The following is an 18,928-nucleotide window of genomic DNA, read 5'->3' as shown; positions in this document are numbered from 1 at the left end:
CCGACAGCTCAGGAGTGCCAGGGTAGGGCATGAGAAGGGGCTAGTGGGTAAAGCCTGGGCCTTGGGCATTGAGCAGACCTCAGCCAGCCCGATGGCTCCAGCCTGGCTTAGAACCTTTTCCCCAAGCTGCCTCGGTTTATCAGATGAGTGAGGTCTGCCAGTAGGGCCCCGCCTTGGTATAATTTTTTCATTAATTTACTCTTAGATGGAAAATGACTCCTCACCCAGGAATACACATTTTCATCTTATTTTAAGTTAGATTCTTAAAGCAATTAGCAAAGGCATCTGGTGATGACTTCACCCACCTCAGCCTGGCCCTAGGAGGGAGAGGGAGAGGGAGAGGGGCAGCCCCCTCCCCTCTGGCAGCCCCCTCCCCTCTGGCCCCAGCTACCTGAGGGAAGGGCCCGGCAGAATCTCGCTTGGATCCGGAGAGGGGAAAAGGAGAAGGGGGGGAGGGAATCGCCTGGATTTTTGATCTTTGCGGAAAAATGCTGTTCCACTACCAGCTGCCCCATGAACCCGCTGGTGACAGTTACTGAGAAGGCCGGGCAGCTGGTGCCATGGGAGGTTTTTGTACGTTGAATTGTTTGATCAGAATATTAATTCATCTAGGCCTGTTCCCAAGACACAAGCCTTAGCCAGAGGGTTTCCCTCACTCCCCATCTCTTCTTCCTCTCTCTTTCTCCCTCCCTTCCTCCCTCTCTCACCAGAAAGCACCTCTGAAATTAGTAACCAGAGATTAAAAAAAAAACCCACAACAAAACCTTTAAAGTTTAAATGGTAGCTGAGCATCTAAGACAGTCACCCCAAGTGAGTCCCACCTCCCACAAGGTCCTCAATGTTCAGCTCTCTCTCCCCTAATGAATCTGGGTGGTATCATGTGGGAGCCAGGAAAACATAGGTTCGAATCCCGCCTGAGACACTTCATAGCTGTGTGACCTTTGGGAAGTCACTGCACCTCTCTCCACCTCAGTTTCCCCCTTTATAAAATAAGGAGTTTAGACTAGGTCCCTTCCAGCTCTACGTGAATGATCCTATGTATACAGAAGACTCTAAGTTCCATGAAGGCAGGGATGATCTCACTTTCACTGTTGTATCTCTTGGTACATAATACAGTACATATAATCCTTGGTACACAGTTGGCACTTAATAAATGCGGGTTGGCTGACTGACCCAGATCCCTAAGAGATCTGTATCTGGAATTCCAGGATAGTAACCCATTCTTATCAAGTCCAATCAATCACTTCCAATCCAATCCAATAAGCAATTATTAAGCTCCTACTGTGTGCCGGGTACTGAGACTACAAAACCCTCTCTGCCCTCCTAAGCGTACCCTTTAAAGTCTATCACAACCTGGCTTGGCTTACTTATTTAGCCTCATGTCTCAGACTACATTCTAGCTGAACTGTTCTCTACACATGACTCTACGCCATTGTCCAAGCTGTCTCCACCCTAGAGGGCTCTCCCTTCCTCACCCACAACTCTCAGTTTCCATTCTTCCTTTCTAATCACTTCTTCTAGTGGAAAGAGAACCTCAGCTCTACTCTTTCTGAACAGGCCTCCCTCTTGGGGGAATCTGAACTCAGTTCTCAGAGAAGGGAAGGGGAGGGAAACCTCAATCTGCAGGTCCTATCACTCTGCATGGCCTGGGCCTCATGGAAAGCACCAAAGAGTCCTCTCTAGAGAGATGAGAAGGACCTCATGGTAGGCTGCCCCCCTTCTCAGCTGTTAACGCCTGCTCTGTCTTAAAACGACCCACCACACATGAGGCTGACTTTGCTGCTGGAAGGCACTGGGCCGTCAACAGCCCTGCTTTCTACATACTCGAGCTAGTCCCTTCCATGGGACCCTCCCCAGTTCTCGGGCACTTGGTACCCCCCCCTCCATTTTCCTCTTCTCTCTCTTTTTCTTTTTTCTCCTCTTTCTTTCTCTCTCTTTTCTCTTCTCTCCTTTCCTCTCCTCTCTTTCTTCTCTTTCCTCTTCCGTCTCTCTCCTCTCCCCTCCTCTTCTCTTCCTCTTTCTCTCTCTCCCCTTTTCTTCTCTTCCTCACTTTCTTCTCTCTCTCCCCTTTTCTTCTCTTCCTCTCTTTCTTCTCTCTCTCCCTCTGCCTCCCTTCTCCGTTCCTTTCACTTCCTCTTCTCCCCAGTCTTCTGCTTCCTCCTCTTCTCCCTCCCTCTCTCTCAAGGTCACAGAGCCATCCACCCCGTGGATATTTGCTCACCAGACGGGCTCTGTTAGTGGCACTCACCACAAATATGCTTCTTGATAAAGTTGGCAGAAAAAGAAACTCTGAGGCTCAAAACAATGTCAGAAATCACTGGCCACCTCCCCCTGACACACACACACATATACACACATGCACGCGCGTGTGCGCGCGCGCACACACACACACACACACACGGAGATGAGGTAGGACATAGATGGCACCTAATGCCAAGGCCAAATGTTTAGTGAAAGGCTTAAGGAAAAAAACTCCACCCAAATCTAGGTCTTCTGCTCTTTTGCCCAACTCTAATAGAAAGGAAATGGGCCAGTTAGGAGTCTAAAGCTCTGTGTCTTTGAGTTGAACTGAAACATGAGTGGGGCAGGAGCTACTTCCTGAATGCTAGGCTCTGGGCTGGACACTGAGCATATAAAGACCCTGCCCCCCCCCGAAAAAGAAAGAAAAACAAACTGCCTCTGACCTCATAAGCTGCCAACAGATGAGAAACTAGAAGACTATGACATAACTCGGGGCAGAAGGGGGTGACAACACCTGGCGCTGGGAGAGGGATGAGGGAAGGCCTATCTCTAGGAGCGGACCACACCTGCGGCCTGTGTGACCCCAGGCAAGTGGCTGGAACTCTCTGGGGCTCGCTTTCCTCATCAATAAAATGAGGGGTTGGACTTTATGAAGGTTCCTTCCCCCTCTAAAGCCCAGGAGCTGAGGTCTAGCAGCCCCCGCTGATGGAGCTGCAAGGCGGTGCCTGCAAGTTGATGACAATGTGACGAATCTTTTCCCCACCCGTCACCCCCTAGGAGTCAGCCCAAGAGCAGGAGGATGGTAGGGTCAGTCCTCCCAAGAAAAAAGCCACCTTCCTCTCCCCTCCCCTCTCCAACCCCCCCCCCCATCAAGTCTCCATAGGATTACAGAATCTGAGGTTGGGGCCATCTAGGACAAACTCCTTATATTAGATTTCCTGACAGGTAGGACAGGGTAGCACCCAGAGCCCTAGACTTGGAGTAAGAAAGGTCTGCATCTGTTTCCCACCTCAGCCCCTTCCTAGCAATGTGACCCTGGATAAGTCATTTCACATCTACAAGCCTTGGTTTCCTCATCTGTAAAGTGGGGACATTTTTATGGGCCCTTCCATCACAGGATTGTTGTAAAGTTCAAATCTGACAGTCTACCAGCATCATCATCTCTAAAATGGGGGTGATAATGTCTCCTACCTCCCATGATTGTCACGAGACTCAAATGTGATGTCTCATCTCGGAAATGGGGACAATAAGGGTTCCTACCCCCCAGGACTGTTGTGGAGATGAGATGATCTATGTCAAGAGCTCTGTCATGTTTAAAGTGCCACGGAAATGTGAGTTATTATTACGATTATTGACAGATAGGGACTGACCGGCCCAAGCCCCAGATGAGCTAGGCCACATCTGTCTGCACAGGTGTGCCTGGGAGTGGAGGCAAGGCTTCTGATTGGAGCAGTGGGAACTCAGGGGGCTAGCCCTGCCTGACATTTGCACGGACAGGGCAAAGATGGTCCATATGGAGTGCCTGCTCCTTCCCTGCATGAGGCTGGTTCTTTCTCTCTCTAGTGGGATGGGTGTGAAGGGGCCCTGGCCAGTTTCTCCGCTCCTGATGGGGGCCCCAGAAGGTTCTCTAGCTCTGCCAAGCTCTAGGACTGGATGGGCATCGTCCTCAAGGCCTCCTGGAGGACAGAAGCTCTTACCTCTGTCTGCCCCTGTGGGCTCTCTCCTTTTCTCCCTGGCCTGTCTCACCTCACTGAACTCCCCTCCCTCTCGGCCCCATCCTCCCTCTGCGCACATGGGTTTTAATGTTTTTATTACCTGTTTGACTCACTGGCTTATTGCTTCTCCCCTTAATGGGGCCGTAACCGTGGAAACGAGGAATAAACGGCCACCAGAAAATGAGATGATTAAACAGGTCACCCTGGCAAAACAAACTTACCACATGGAGGGAGCCTGGGTGGGGGTGGGGGGCAGGCGCAGGGCACGGACTCTCCCAAGGTCCAGGGCAGACGGGCAGGGAACCCTCTGCCAGCTATGGAGGGGAGCTGGCGGTCACTGCATGGGCATGGGCAGTGACATCTTGGCCATGGGCCAAGGGGACATGGAGGAGGCCATCAGGTCACAGATTTAGAGTAAGAAGGGACCATAGACACCATGGAATCCTCTCTTATTCTAACAGGGCTCTGAAAGTGGACAACTGCCTTGCCCAAGGTCACAAAGGTTATGTAAGTAGCAGAGTCAAGAGTCAAACCCAGGTCCTGGGGCTTTAAGCCCAATGTCCTTGCACTAACACAGGCTGTCTCTAACAGGGAGGAAGATGGATGGACGGAGCTAGAGGGCTGTATAGAAGGGCTCAGTGTCTCCTTTAGTAGAATTTACACCTCTTGAGGGCAGGAACTATTTTCATTTTGTGTTTGTATCTTCACTACCTTTTGCTATGCCCTATCTCCCCTAGTAGGTCATAAGTGATGATCCCTTCCATGATAACTGAGAGCTCCTGGCAGGGAGGAGCTGTCTCATTTTTCCATCTTTCTATACATTATTCATCTTCTTGAGTTCAAATGTGGCCTCAGATGCTTCCCAGCTGTGTGACCCTAGGTAAGTCACTTCATCCTGTTTGCCTCAGTTTCCTCATCTATAGAATGAGCTGGAGGAGGAAATGGCAAAAAAAATTGCCAAGAAAACCCCAAATGGGGTCATGAAGAGGTGAACACAACTAACAACAATATCCATAACTCTCATTAAAAAAAATATATATATATATACACTCACATACACATACACATACACATATACATATACATATACATATACATATACATATACATATACATATACATATACATACACATATACACGTATATATACACCAAATAAAATATATATAAGTACATCTATAAAGTCAAACAGGAGGTGATACGTGAAACTGTGAATCTGTCTTATACACAACTTTCTTTTTCCTTTTAAATCGATAATAAAATCAACATGTAACTTTTAAAGCTGTCCCATCTGCCTGCGTTTCCTTTTGCATCCACAGCTGGACACAATGCCCAACACATGGCGAAGTCTGTTGAACTGTGAATGCAAAGGGGAAGGCAGAGAGAAGACAGAAGATGCTGAGACTTAAGGCCTCCTGTTCAGCCCCTGGGTCTCTCTCCATGCCCTGTCATACTCTTTTCCTCCTCTCCTTTCAATGACCCCTCCCTCTTTATCTCTTAGGAGCTCACAGTACCCTTCAACAACTCACCTAGAAGACGTACTGAGCTCAGGTGAGAGTGTGGTCTTAGCCACCCTCTCTCCCCTCACGCTACCATCTCCATTGCCCACTGGATCCCTGACCTCCTAGAACTAAAGACCCCAGTGGTCAGCAACCAGTGGATCTTAGAGTTTAAAGGATCTCAAGGGTCTAGTCCCCCCTCTTATTTTACAGATAAGGAAACTGAGGCCCATCAAGGTAAACTGATCTATCACCTCAAGGTCACACGGGTTGTAAGCATCAGGATGGGGTCTGAACTCAGATCGTCTGACTCTAGTACTGGTTTTCTCTTTCAACTTGTCTAAGTGTCCTGGCCCACCTTTCCCAGGGTGAGAAGTGTCTACTCCACAGGGAAAAACTGCTCTCCTTCCTTCTCCCCCCCCCCCCCCACCTCCCAGAACTAGGTGGCCCAGACCCAAGGGCCTCAAGGGCCAAGATGGCGCTCCTGAAGTGACCTTAGTCCCTACTTGAGGCATGGGGGCAGGTCCTATCCAAGGAAGGCCACAGCAACCTTCCCAGCTCAGAGCTGCTCCCCCTCCCCCAACACCAGCTCCCTCTGGCTTCCTTATCCTACAGCTTGTCATCATCGTTAGAGCACTAGAGACCCAGCCCAGGGGTAGTCATGGTGACCCTGGGTTAGGGCGGGTGTCACCAAGCTGGTGTACACAGTGAGGAGGTGTCCTTGGGAACAGGTGGAAGAGAGAAAGGTGTGTGTGTGGGCACGTGAACTTTGTGTGTGTGTGTGTGTGTGTGTGTGTGTGTATACATATCCATGTATATGCATATTTAAATATATATAAATCTATATGTGTATTGAGCAATGCCAACCAAATCTGATACTCAGATGGAAAAGAGATCAGAAGCAGCCTCAGAACAAATGACATGTTATCGATTTTACTTAAAATTTATATACATACAGAGTACAGTACTTATGAGATGTTACTATTTTTATTTTAAAATGTACATATATAATAAAATAAATATAGTTTATACTTTATAAACTATATTTATATAGTTTATAAAGTTTATATTATATGCGATATGCAAAATAAATATATTATGTAATGCAGAATAAATATATAGAAATATATCTGATATGTAAAGTAATTATGTAAATATATTGATGTCTATAAAATAAATTTATAGAAATATATGTGATATATAAAATAAAGGTATCTGAATATTATGTGACACAAAATAAAGATATGTAAATATATGTGATATATAAAAATATATGATAGATAAAATATACATATTTATAATATGTTTATCTATAACATAAATTCCAGCATAATATGAAGTCTAGTTTGTGTGAGATACCACTTTTCAAATTTAAATATATTATATAACCTAGTATGTATGTATATACACTTATTTCATTTTTAATTTTTTATAAATGTATTTCTTATACAGCATGTACAGCTATATCTATACATCGATACACAGCATTCATGTGCCACATACATGTATCCATCAAAGGCGGTTGGCAGAGTAGCCAGAAAGATTGGCCTTGGAGTCAAGAAGCTCCAGGTTCCAGTCTTGCCTCTGTCACAAAATGGCTGGAAGACAATGGGTAGGTCACCTAACCTCTAAAAGTCCTAGATAACTCCCTAAGTTACTAATGAGCTTGCCATCTCAGTGGAGGGAGTTTCCAAACCAATGAAATTAGAGGTCTGAACATAAATATAAATAAATGAATGAATGCGGGAATGGTTAGCTAAATAAATAAACAAATATATCACACTTTTTTTTCTTTTAGCAATCTGTAAATAGTTAATGTGATTATGCATGATCTGATTCCTTATTTTGCTCATTTATTTTATGTTTTTAAAAAATTTTTGTTGAAGTTGTTTCTAAGTTTAGAGCAAAATAATTTTTTTAAAAAAGAGGTGTGTGGCTGCAAGGAAGAATCCCAGAATTAGAAGGGGTCTCCAAGGTCAGATTCTTCAACTTGTGCCTGACTAAGAATTAATGCCCTCTATAATACTGTTGATCTACAAGGGAGGAGTCAATGTATTGGATAAAAGCATAGAGGCCCACTTATATGATTTGCAGATGACACAAGGCTGGGAAGGTCAGCTGCTAGCAAAGTGGATGATGGAGAAGGGATCCACAAAGATCTCAATAGGCTAGAATGTAGGGACAGATCTAATGAGATAACATTTACTAGGGAGAAATGTAAAGTTTAACACTTGGGTTCAAAAAATCAATGTCGCAAGTTAGAGCGGGCTAGACAGAGATTTGTCTAAAAAGGTCTGGGAGTGGGTTCTCTATCAAAAGAGTTCTCTAAGTAAACAGTGATTCCCTTCTGGTTGCTAAAGCTTTCCTTATCCTCAAATTACTTTTACATTTTAAAAATATTTTAATCTATTTATCTACTTTTTTTAACTATACACATACTAGTTCCCCCCTAAGTAGAATAAGAGTTCTGTAAGGGCAGGGGCTATTTTCATTTTTATCAAATTAAATTAAAGGTCTTTATTATTAAAACACCTTCTATGATGCCAGGGACACAAGTATTTGTCAAAGTGAATTGTTGGGCATGTGGGCCAGAGGTTTTCTGTCCACTTATAAGTTTAGTTCGTATAGCTCCTGAGGTCCCTTCTGACTGAGATGCTGAGTATGAAGAGGACTGGACTCTGCCCCAGAAAGGCTAAAAGTCAGGGGAAAAAATGACAACCCCAATCCAACGGCCACCTAGGCAACTGTCCACACTCTCCCTCGCACCCTTACTCTTCCTAGTCCCAGAAGACTAGCCCAGGTCTCCCACCTTCTACCCTGCCCTCATCCAAATACCTCCTGCTTCAGTCTGCCTGCTCCCATAACTCGGCTCTAGGGCCCAACCTTGGTTTTGAGCTGCTAAGACCCAAAGCTTCAAGGCCACTGAGCCACGACTGACTGTCCTGGGAATGGTGGCCTTACCAGTTCATTCAACTGGCATTTACTATAGTGCCGGGCACTATATAGCCACTGTGGGAAGATGGAAAATGATGACAGCCCACATTTATATAGTGCTCTAAGGTTTATGAAATTCTCTCTGTCCATCTGTCCATCTACCTGCCTATTTGCCTGTCTGTCTATCTGTCTACATAGCTCTCCATTTATCTATAGATCCATCTATCTGCCTATCTATCCATTTGCCTGTCTGTCTCTGTCTATCCCATCTGCTCATCCATCTATCTATCCATTTATCTATTTATCCTTCTGTCTACCAACTTGCTTGCTTATCTATCTATCTATCTATCTATCTATCTGTCTGTCTGTCTGTCTATCTATGTCTATTTATCCATCTATCTGTATATATGTATATAGACATACATTAATATATAAAAATGTGTATGTATGTATATTTATCTATATCTATACATATAGCTATAGACAGAGTCTTTTCCTCATGACTGTGAAATAGGTCGTTGATCCCAATCCCCTCATTTCTAGATCAAGAAGCTGTCTAGGGAAGGAAGGTGACCTGCCTGGGGAGATGTGGCTAGTAAGCATTTGAGGTGGCCTGGAAATCCAGGCCCTCCTCCCTCTCCAATCCCATGCTCTATCCACCGTACCACACTGCCTCTCAAAAGGCCTAAGAACGGACCAAGACATCAAAGAATGGCGAGGCAGCATGATCTAACCAAGAGAACCCTGGCTTCTAATCCAGGCTCAGCTAATGCCTTCTTGTGTCACCCTGGGCAAGTCCCCTAGTCTTTCTGGGCCTCCATTTCCTCCGTATAAAATGGCGTGTTGACTTAAAACAAGAAACATGTATAAAGTGCCTCCTATGTGCCAGGCACTGGGCTACAGCACTGAAGATACAAAGAGGCAAAGTACAACCCCTGCCCTCAGGGCGCTTACCATCAAATGTGGAGAAAACAAACAAATATATACAAACAAGATCTCTATCTGATAAACAGGAAATAATTAAGTGAGAGAAAGCAGTAGGCTTAAGAGGGGTCAGGAAAGGCTTCCTTGTAAAAGGTAGGATTGTAGCTGGGACTTAGAAGAAGCCAGGGAAGATGGGAGGTGGAGATGAGGAGGGAGGAAATCCCTTTACCACCATAGATCCTCGGCCCTTGCTGGGGAAGAAGAAAGATTCTGACTTTAAAAGCTGACAAGGCAAGGCTTCCAATAAAAAGAAGCACATATTTCTATACGGCTTAAACATTTACAAGGGATTTGCCTCACCCTTAAGACAAGTTGTGCCGGTATTATTCCCATTTTACAGATGAGGAAACCAAAGCTGTGAAAGTTTTCTTTCCACTAGGCTCTCACTTATAGGGCCTGAGACAGGGGACAGAGGAAGGTAGCAACTGACCAGGGAAATGGCACCCAGATCTATCTGGAGCCTGAAGGGTCCTGTTCTTGATGGAGATCCATCCTGACCAGTAGATACTTCTGAAAATGAATCCAAGTGAGGATATGAGTCCATCCTCACAGCCTGGCATCACCCCCTGTCTCTGAGACTAGCTTTCCCTTACCCTATTTCCTATTCTCACTAGGCCCAGCTACCCCTAAACAGCTGCTAATGCTTTAGGGGACAGCCCATGCCTAGGGGACTCTCAGATACTAATTACCATGGAATAACTTCCTTTCCTCTTGGAGGTCCAGGTGGTCATTGCTCGGAAATCAGCCGGGGGAGAGGAACTTTAAATGCACAACCTTCTCCCCCTCTCAATGACCCTAGGAGTCAGGGTGGAGGGAAAAAAAGAGAATGGGCCCTTCCCTCCCACGGGAGGGAAATAGCTGCCCCAGGACCCCTGGGTTGGTTGGGTCCACCGACGAGAGGGGAGGGAATGGGGAGGTCAGCTCTGCTCCACTCTGCCCCTAGAAGTAGGTTGGCTGCCTCAAAGGGAGGCAGCGGTCTTAATTAGGAGATGATGCTGTGGTGACTCAGCCTCCCAAAGGTGCCTTTCCTTATTCCATTTTCCATCATAAAACTCTAGCTTTGGAACTGAGCCAGGATCCCTGGTGGTATTGGGGGGGGGGCGGTAGTTGTGGCTTGGGCGTCCATATTACATTAGCTCTCCACGCCATTCTCACTGAAGCAGGGAGGAGGGAAGCCAGCTGGTGCCCACCTCCGAGCTCTCCTAAGTGTGGTACTGGGTCACAGCTCTTTGGCCCCTCTCACTAGGAACTCTCCTGGCAAAAGAGGCCTGGGAAGCCTTCCTGGAGAGGTAGGTGCTTGGTGCCAACTGTGTGTTAGGAATCCTAGCGCCCAACCTGTCTGCAGCGGCCCCAGCTAAACCTAGCAGAAGGGGGCATAAGAAGGCAGGAGGGGGGTTGAGGCATCTGGAGGCAAAGCAGGCAAATGCTTCAGCTTTGTGACCACCAGATCCTCAGACCACCTTGAGATACCCTAGGGCATCTTTCTTGTCATCCTGTATGAGAAGGTGGGTAGTCTGGGGGAAAAATACTAGATCTGGCATCATGTTTCAGCTCTACTCCTTACTAGCTATTAATTTCATGAACCTCAGTTTCCTCATCTGAAATATGGGGATAGTGATACTTAAATTATCAGTCTTGTAGGGTATTTTGCAAGCGGTGAAGGTACACATTAATACAGGATGAGTGCCCCACCCCCACCCCATCCCCCCTAAGGAAGCCAGGTGTGGCTGGTCACTGTTCTATTACTGTCTCTCACCAGTCAGGTAAGGTTGGCACACAGGCACTGAAGGGGGTGAAGATGGCAACACGTATGCATAATCCCAGGCCTTCAGACACCACCTGCACTGGCTGGTGCTGATGACAGCCCTGGCATCTCACTACCTGCCCACCATGTACACGGCTCCTGGGAAATGTCCCTGCAAGAAACAGGATGGGGGGAATTTCCTGCCACTGTGAATTTCCCACCTCTCTTCTGCCTTCCTGTCCTTTCCCACCTAAAGACTAAACCGAGGTATTCAGCAAGCAAACAGATTGAGGGAAAGTACCATAGAACTGAAGATTCTCACTGCTACCTGGGTGACCTTGGGCCTCAGTTTTCTCATCTGTCAAATGGAGGGAAGGAGGAGTTGACTTAGGTGATCCGTGGGGGGTGTTTCCCTCTCTCTAGTCCCTATGAATGGAGGTCTTGGATGGCTTGCCTCAGTGACAGATGATCAAGTCCAGCTCAGCTGGCACCAATCCCTTCCAGTGCTAAACTTCTGATTTTCTGATTCCCGAGATTGACTCATAACACCCACCTTGGCTGGAACAAAATGATGTCAACCTCTGGGCGGGCCCTCTTCTTCCTTCTCTTACTATCTCTCCTTGTCTTATGACTTGCTGTTTTCCTTTGACATTTCCCCCTACTCCCTACCAGTCCGTGTTTGGCTGGAGCCCACCCTGGGTCTCTCGGGGACCTGCTCTGGCCGAAGCTTCGGGGCCCACTGCACAGACATGGGCATTGCCACAGAAACCCTGGGTTATGATTCTGTGTTCCTGCACTACTAGAATAGAAACCCTTCCTAACCTCTGCCCATCCCCTCCTCTCAAGTTCCCTGAGGGGCGGTAACAGAAACCCCGACAACCTGTGTGTTTCTTTGGATTCTGGTGCGTGTTCTGCTCCAGGTTTGTCTAGAGCCTAGAAACAAGACCTTTGGAGGCCCAATCCAAGCAATCGGCTGCCCCAACTGAACAATGGCTTTACCTATGTTTGAAAGCTTACTCCCTCTCCCCCTCCTTCCTTGCTAGTTCCCTCCCCCAAGGGAAATCAGTCTAAAAGGGCCTAATGGAACCATGTCCTCCTCTCTTCCTCTCTCCCTTCTTTCTCTCTCTCTCTCCTTTTTTTATTAGCATTTGTGGAATTTATTCCCAAACTCTCCTAATCTTCCGTACACAACCATTTGATTTGCATAACCCAACCCCCTCTCATAAAAACTGGCTGCTAGTTTAATTAAAAAATGTAAATTTGCTGTCATCTCGGGGCCTGGTGAATTAGGACGACATCGGCATTTTTTATTGCTCAAGACGTCCAGATTGATCCAGCCCTTTCCTGAACTGTGGTGGGGGGAAAGGGTCCACATGGTCTTGAACAGTGGGGGAGTCTTGTTCAACTTATCTAGAGAAGCCTTACTCCTGTCTCTCTCTCCCCAGTCCTGCAGGAAACCCAAGACAAGGGTGAGGCCCATGTCCTTCTAAGCCTGGAAGGTTGGGGTACTGGATGGAAGGTCCCTTCTGGCCCCCTCCTTTTGTGATTTGAGAAAGATTAAGTTCCCATTTAAAGCAACAATCCTTAGAAAACAGTCAGTGAAGTCCACCGATGAAGATACTAATGAAAGCTGTTAAGATGGCACCAGCCCTAGCCTCAAGACGCTTACACTCTACCCAGCCAAAGCTCCCACCCCCAGCAGAAACAACTTGTCTTTGACAACGCAGCCGAGGTCGGCTAATTGGGTGACCTCTGCTACATCCTAAAAGTGAGTCGGGGAAAAATGAGACTGACCCAGAAGGCATCTCAGAGGATGCAACCTCTTTTGTTGCTTTCATTTAAGAGAGAAAAGAAATGTTTGGGGTTTTTTCTTTCCTATTCTAGAGGAGTGAATTTAAAGGGAGACTTCTGAATCTGAAGGAGAGGCAGAGGTGGCCTAACCAGCTGGCTCTCCTCTGGGGGCCGGCTAGAACCCTGGCACTTTAGGCCTCCCCAACAGAGTGGCTGGAGGCCAGTATCGGGTCCGCCAGGAGGGCCCTGCTCCAGCTAAGAGAGGGCTGAGGTGACCTCAGAGGCCCTTCCTAACTTCGAGGAAAAGTTTCCACCGCCTGCCCCCCTGGAGTAAAGGGCGGAGTGATTCATTCTGGGACAACGGGGAGTGAGATGCCCCTGCCCCTACCCCTCCGCTGGGCTGCCTAGGAAGCTTCTCTTCCTCCTTTCCCAAGCCAGCCCTCCTTCTAGGATAGGGTCATGGAGTTCCTCTCCCCACCCAGGGGAGTCTCCCTCATGACAGACATTGAGGGACTGGCCTCCATCAGGGTTGGGGCAGCAGCCCCAGCTGGCACCCAGGTGGGGTGGGGGGAGGAGGAGGAAAGCCCTGCCTGGCCTGGTGAATAATTCCTGGCTGCCCCACGTGCCCGCCTGCCTGCGTGTGGGAGCCTGCACCAGGTAGGCAGGGCTGGATGTCAGCCCCTTGGCCGGGCTGGGTGGGGGCCCATTTCCGAAGAAAGGGGGTGGGGCAGAAGGGAACAGATCAAACACCTGATTAGGGTTTGGAGGCAGGCTGGGTCCCCGTGGGAGGACTGAGGCAGGGAAGACAGGCCAGGCGAGATGGCTAGAGGCTCTGGACACTTTCGCCAAGCTCTGCCCAGTAGGGGGTGCTGCCTTCTTCCCTCCATGAGGCCCTGGGGCACCTTGATACCAAGTAAAGATCGTACGTCACAGGGGGTGGGGACAACTTTTAAACTCTTTAAATGTTACCCCCCCCATAGCCATCCCACTTTATACACACTCCACCCCACCCACAATACTCTGACCCTACAGAGGTCGTACATTATGAGCCCTGGGTAACAAGACCAGAATCCCCTGGATGAATAAATCTTTTGATTCGGGGTCTATTAAAGATACATACATACATACTTACATACATACATACATACATACATACACACACATACACATATATATGTCCATACATAAATATATCCTTTACACATATGTACAAACCACAAATATTACATAAACACACTCATATATCCTTTTCCAAAATGAAACAGAAGAGTTCAAAGGTCAGGCCACAACAATATCTACCTGTTTATTACACTCTTTTTTTTTAAAAAAAATTGAAATTATGTATAAAGGAAGGAGACCAGTTGTTTTCCCCCTAAGGTCTGAAGGGCTAGGCCAAGCTTGAGCACCAGTGGTGACCAGGGGTGACCAGGGGTAGAGGCAAACCCCAACCCCAACCCTAGCCATGGCCTATCCCCAGGTGGGAGTTGCTGATAAATACTGAATTAAATTAAAACCGAAATCCCAGGGCAAATTTTGCCCCTGGCAGCCACTGGTCTCAACCTGAACCTAGAGTCAGAGGTCCATCTGAGGCTTAGGCCTGGTCTTCCGGCAGGAAGGGTGGAAAAATTGGGTGGTGCGGAGATATGTTCCTGGGCACCTCACTTTGAACTGATAACAGCCTCTTGCCATCCCACGGATTCTCAGGTGAAAAATACTCATTAGCCATAATAACTAGCTTGATCATCCGACACAGCCTTGTCCCAAATAAATTAAATTCCTTTACTCTGAGACAGTCTCCCGAAACCAGCCCAACCACCTTACCCAACAGGACGCTTCTTTCAAAAAGTCAACCACCCCCCGCTGAAAAAATAAAAACACACACCCCATGAGTGAGGCACAGAGAAAAAAAAAACCAGAAAGAAAAACATTCACACAACAGGATTTTTAGAAAACCCCACGAAAAAACCCAAACTCTTCTCAATGGGTGCCTCCAGGTCTCTCTTCCCTACTTCTTTCATAATGACAAGCATCAAATTAGTCAGAGTTCCCGAAGAGGTAATAAATAATAATAATTCTCTGAAGCCGGAGAAGGCGAGTGTGTGAAAGGAGCCGCAGACCCTCTCCCAGCCGGCTGCCCCCCTCCCCGCCCCCTCTTCTCAGCTGCCACCTCATTGGGCTAAAAATAATAACTTCCGTAAAAGAACCGAAAGAAAAGTGAAAGTCTCTCCCCCCACTCCTCCCCTCCGGGTTCCCACGGGCCAGTACCTGTACCAAGATCCATGCTCCTCTCTTTGGTCCCAAACTCTTCAGGGAACGCCCAGAAAAAGAAAATAAAAATAAAGTCTGTTCAGTGTCATTTCTTGAAGTTCACCCCCCCACCTTGGTTCCCCTGCCCCATTTCTTCTCCTGCTCCATTCCCCCTTCCCCAACCTCCCCTCCCGACTGTCCCACCCCTACCGAAAGATAAATCTCTGGGGGGCTGGGGGAGAAGGAGGGAGACGGCGAGGGTGAAAGAGAAGGAGAAAAGTTTCTTTCCTTCTCTCTGGTTCACACACCCCGACATTGCAAACGTGAAGCTCTGCTCAGCTGTGCTGGCGAGTTTATTAAAGTAAAAGAGAAACTATTTATAGATAGACAATCCTAGTCTTTTGGGGGCCGGGAGGGCAGGGAGAAGGACGGAGAGAGGCGCGCGCGCGCACACACACTCACACGCGCGCCCTGCGCGCGCGCACGCACAACACACACACACACACACACACACACACACACACACAGAGTCCGACGGACCCAGGCGGGGCTGGACCCCAGATCTCGCACCGACCCTCCAGCCCCAAGCCAGGCCCCCTCCCCGCTTCTCCCCCTCCGCCCCCGCCAAGTCAAGTCAAAGGACGAAATCGAAGCATCCGCAGCAGCCCCAAACCCCCTCCCCCCGGCGCCCCCCACCCCACTCTCTCGTACTCACCATAGTCGGAGAGTCGAAAGCCGAATTCACTTAAATAATCAACTTTCATAATACTTAATTAATGCCTAATTGCAACTGATTACTCCCCGAATAACAAGTTGTTTTAAAACCCTGATGTCATTGCGCCTGACGGTAACACTCGGGCTAACAGTTTGGCAGGAGGGAGTGGAGCTGGGGAGGAGGAGGAGGAGGAGGAGGGGAGGGGGGAGAGGGAGGAGGAAGAGGAGGAGGAGGAGGGCAGGGAGGGGGGCGCCGGGGGCGCTGCCAGGAGAGGAGATGATTGGCAGGACCAGCCTTGGCGCCGCCTCCTCCCTGCCTTGCCCAGCGCCGGCCCAGGGGCAGGTGAAAGATCAGAGGCTCGCAGGCTCCGGCCGGGCCCGGGCTCGCTCGGGCTCTCTCTGCGCTCCCTCTTCTCTCTCTCTCCGGTCTCTCGCTCCTGGATCACCGCCTCCAAGAGATGCTGAAAGTGAATGAGCTTCGGAGCTCTCGGCGCAAGCAAACACACACACACACACACACACACGCACACACACGCACAACACCAACAGACGCGCGCGCACACACACGCGCACACACACACGCACACACGCAACACAGACAGACAGACAGACAGACAGACCACACACACACACACAACACACACACACACACACACACACACACACACACTCTCCCAGCCCCGGACCGCCCTATCAGGGCCCGCTCGCAGGCGGCTAGTCTTATTGGCTCCGTGATTTCCCAAACCTTTGACTCCAGGAGAAGGGAGGCGGAGACTCCTCACCCGGAGCACTGGAGAGCGAGCAGAGGCGGGAGGCGCAAAGAAAGCCCAGCCCGAGGGACAGGGGGCTAGGACCGGGCGGGTGCGACCGGGGCCCAGGTAGGGGGGAGGGCACCAGGACGCGCTCCCACGCGAAACGCACTCACACACATGCACCAGCCACAGACACGTGCGCGCGCACGGCCAGCAGGGGTAAGAGGGCAGGGCTGGAGACCCAGCGATACACAATACCCAAGTGCACACACGACTCCCTAACTATGGACACACATACACTTGCGCCCGCACTCTGACTCACTGTACTGGGCTGGTGTGTGTGTATGTGTGTGTGTGTGCGAGCGCGCGTGTGTGCGCAGTGGGCTCAGTCCACCGGCCGGCCAAGGGGAGCATCTCCAAGTTGAGCCCCACGGGGCTGGGGTGAGGCCACCCCTCCCGTCCGGCCCGTTTCCTCGCCTCCCCCGCTCCCCCGGCCCCTGCACGGAGACAGGAGGAACCGGGACCGGCCAAGAGAGAGCTCTGGCTCCAGTGCCCGGCGGCGGCGGCGGAGGGCGCAGATGCAAACTTTGGGCCCCCAAGGCTCCAGGAATCCCGGCGCGGGACCAGCGCCCGGGCGCAGGTGACAGTGCGAGGGACTGGAGAGAGCGCGGGGCGGGGCGACCCACACCTGGAGCGCGAGTGTGCCCCGAAGTGTGACTGCTGGATGTGCGTGTTGAGTGCACGCGCCGGTGACGCCGGAGCCTAGTGGGGCGCGCGTGTGCTGGGAGGGGAATGAATGAACAGGGCGGCGAGAGCGTGTTCCCGCGAGTGACACGAGTGTGTGTATATGTGTGTGCGTGTGATGGCGCACACGCGGGGGCTCGGTCCCGCACGCAGCACCCCAGTTCCGCGCTGCAGGCGTTCTCGCTCGCCTGTCCTCTCTCCCCAGTTTCCGGCCCTCCCCGAAGGCTCGGGGTTATTTGGGCATAAAGGGGTTTTTGTTTGGTTTGTTTTTTTCTTTTTTAATTTCCTTACTCAGAATTTCCTCTTTCTTTGTCTTTTTGGTTATTGCTGCTTTTTTAGTTCAGAGAAGAAAAGAATCCCAGGGCGGTTGAGCAGGGTGTGCCGAGTAAACACGCAAGGAAGCCTCTTTCTCCTTAAAACAAACCTTTGCCTTATTTACCAGGGCAAGAAGTATTTGGAGCAGATTTGGGGGGGGGGCAAATCAGCAGATTCGAACCCTCAATACCCTTGCTCAGCTGCCCTCTGGAGCTCCAGGGTCGGGGGGGGCAGTAGTTTCCTGGGCATCCATCACCATCGAGTGGCCTGAAGACAGCTCCCCCCCCCCTTCTGGCCCCAGATGACACAATCAGGATTTCTGACTCTCACTGAATCAAAGATCCAGCATTGAAAAAGGGTCTTACAGGCCAGGAAGTCCAACTCCCTTATTTTACAGATAGGGAAACTGAGTCAAGAGAGGTTAAGTGGCTTGGTGACGAAGGGAGGATTTGAACAGACATCCTGACTCTTTCCACTGTACCACTATACTGCTTCTTTTTGCAATAAACCCTGATAGGAGGACCCTGTACTACCAACCCCCACCTCCTCTCTTGTGGGATTAGACCAGAAAGGACTGGAGTCCATTAGAACCCAGAATGGGCTAGCCCTTTTACTCCCAAGGGCTTCTGACCTGTTCTTGTGCTAGCTAAGGAGTCAAAGAGAATGCTGGGCAGGGGCTCCTGGTCCCTTCACTCTCTCCTCCCTCTCCCTCTCCCCCTGCCCCCATGTAGGTAAAAAGACCCAAGGGAATCCCTGGCCTGGCTCTGGTGAGGGGGATGTCATAGGACCTCACAGACCATCGAGTCCAATCCCCCTCATTTTACAGCTGATGAACCCGAGAGACTAAAAGACCTGCCTAAGGCAGTGTCAGTCAGGATTTGAACCCATATCTTCTGACTCCTAAGGAAGCCTCTTTTCACTATAGGACACTACCTCCTCTGACCTCTCTCCCTCCTTCCTAGACTCCTTCACACGGTGTCTCTTGGTGCAGCCCATCTATAAGAGGGTAGGGAGGGGAAAGAGTGGGCAGGGGACCCTCCTCCTCAGCCTGGGATGCTCGTCTCTCTAGAGATGTTTTCCTGTATATGCTCACTTTCTCTGCCCTAAAAACACAGATGGTGCAAGCCCCCAATACACACTTCTGTCTACACAAACACATTGCCTTCTGAATATGTAAGAAAGGCACTTGAGAAGACACAGATTCCTGCTGTGGCCCCTGTACACACACACACACACACACACACACAC

General features: G+C 49.4%; 1 protein-coding gene across 1 annotated transcript in view; it reads right to left on the bottom strand.

The window, feature by feature from the left end:
- Positions 1–15,565, bottom strand: part of CASZ1 (castor zinc finger 1) — a 98,167-nt gene extending 82,602 nt beyond the window's left edge. The window contains 2 exon segments of the mRNA XM_078145681.1: positions 15,174–15,212; positions 15,366–15,565. Coding sequence (XP_078001807.1) covers positions 15,174–15,212; positions 15,366–15,471 — 145 coding nt within the window. The 5' untranslated portion in view covers positions 15,472–15,565.
- Positions 15,566–18,928: the final 3,363 nt, after the last annotated feature.

Source organism: Phascolarctos cinereus, unplaced genomic scaffold, assembly GCF_003287225.1.
Source record: "Phascolarctos cinereus isolate Bilbo 61053 unplaced genomic scaffold, phaCin_HiC Scaffold_726;HRSCAF=1367, whole genome shotgun sequence".
NCBI classification, from domain to species: domain Eukaryota; kingdom Metazoa; phylum Chordata; class Mammalia; order Diprotodontia; family Phascolarctidae; genus Phascolarctos; species Phascolarctos cinereus.
Note: the sequence above shows the minus strand (reverse complement) of the source record. Positions and strands in the feature narration are given on the sequence as shown.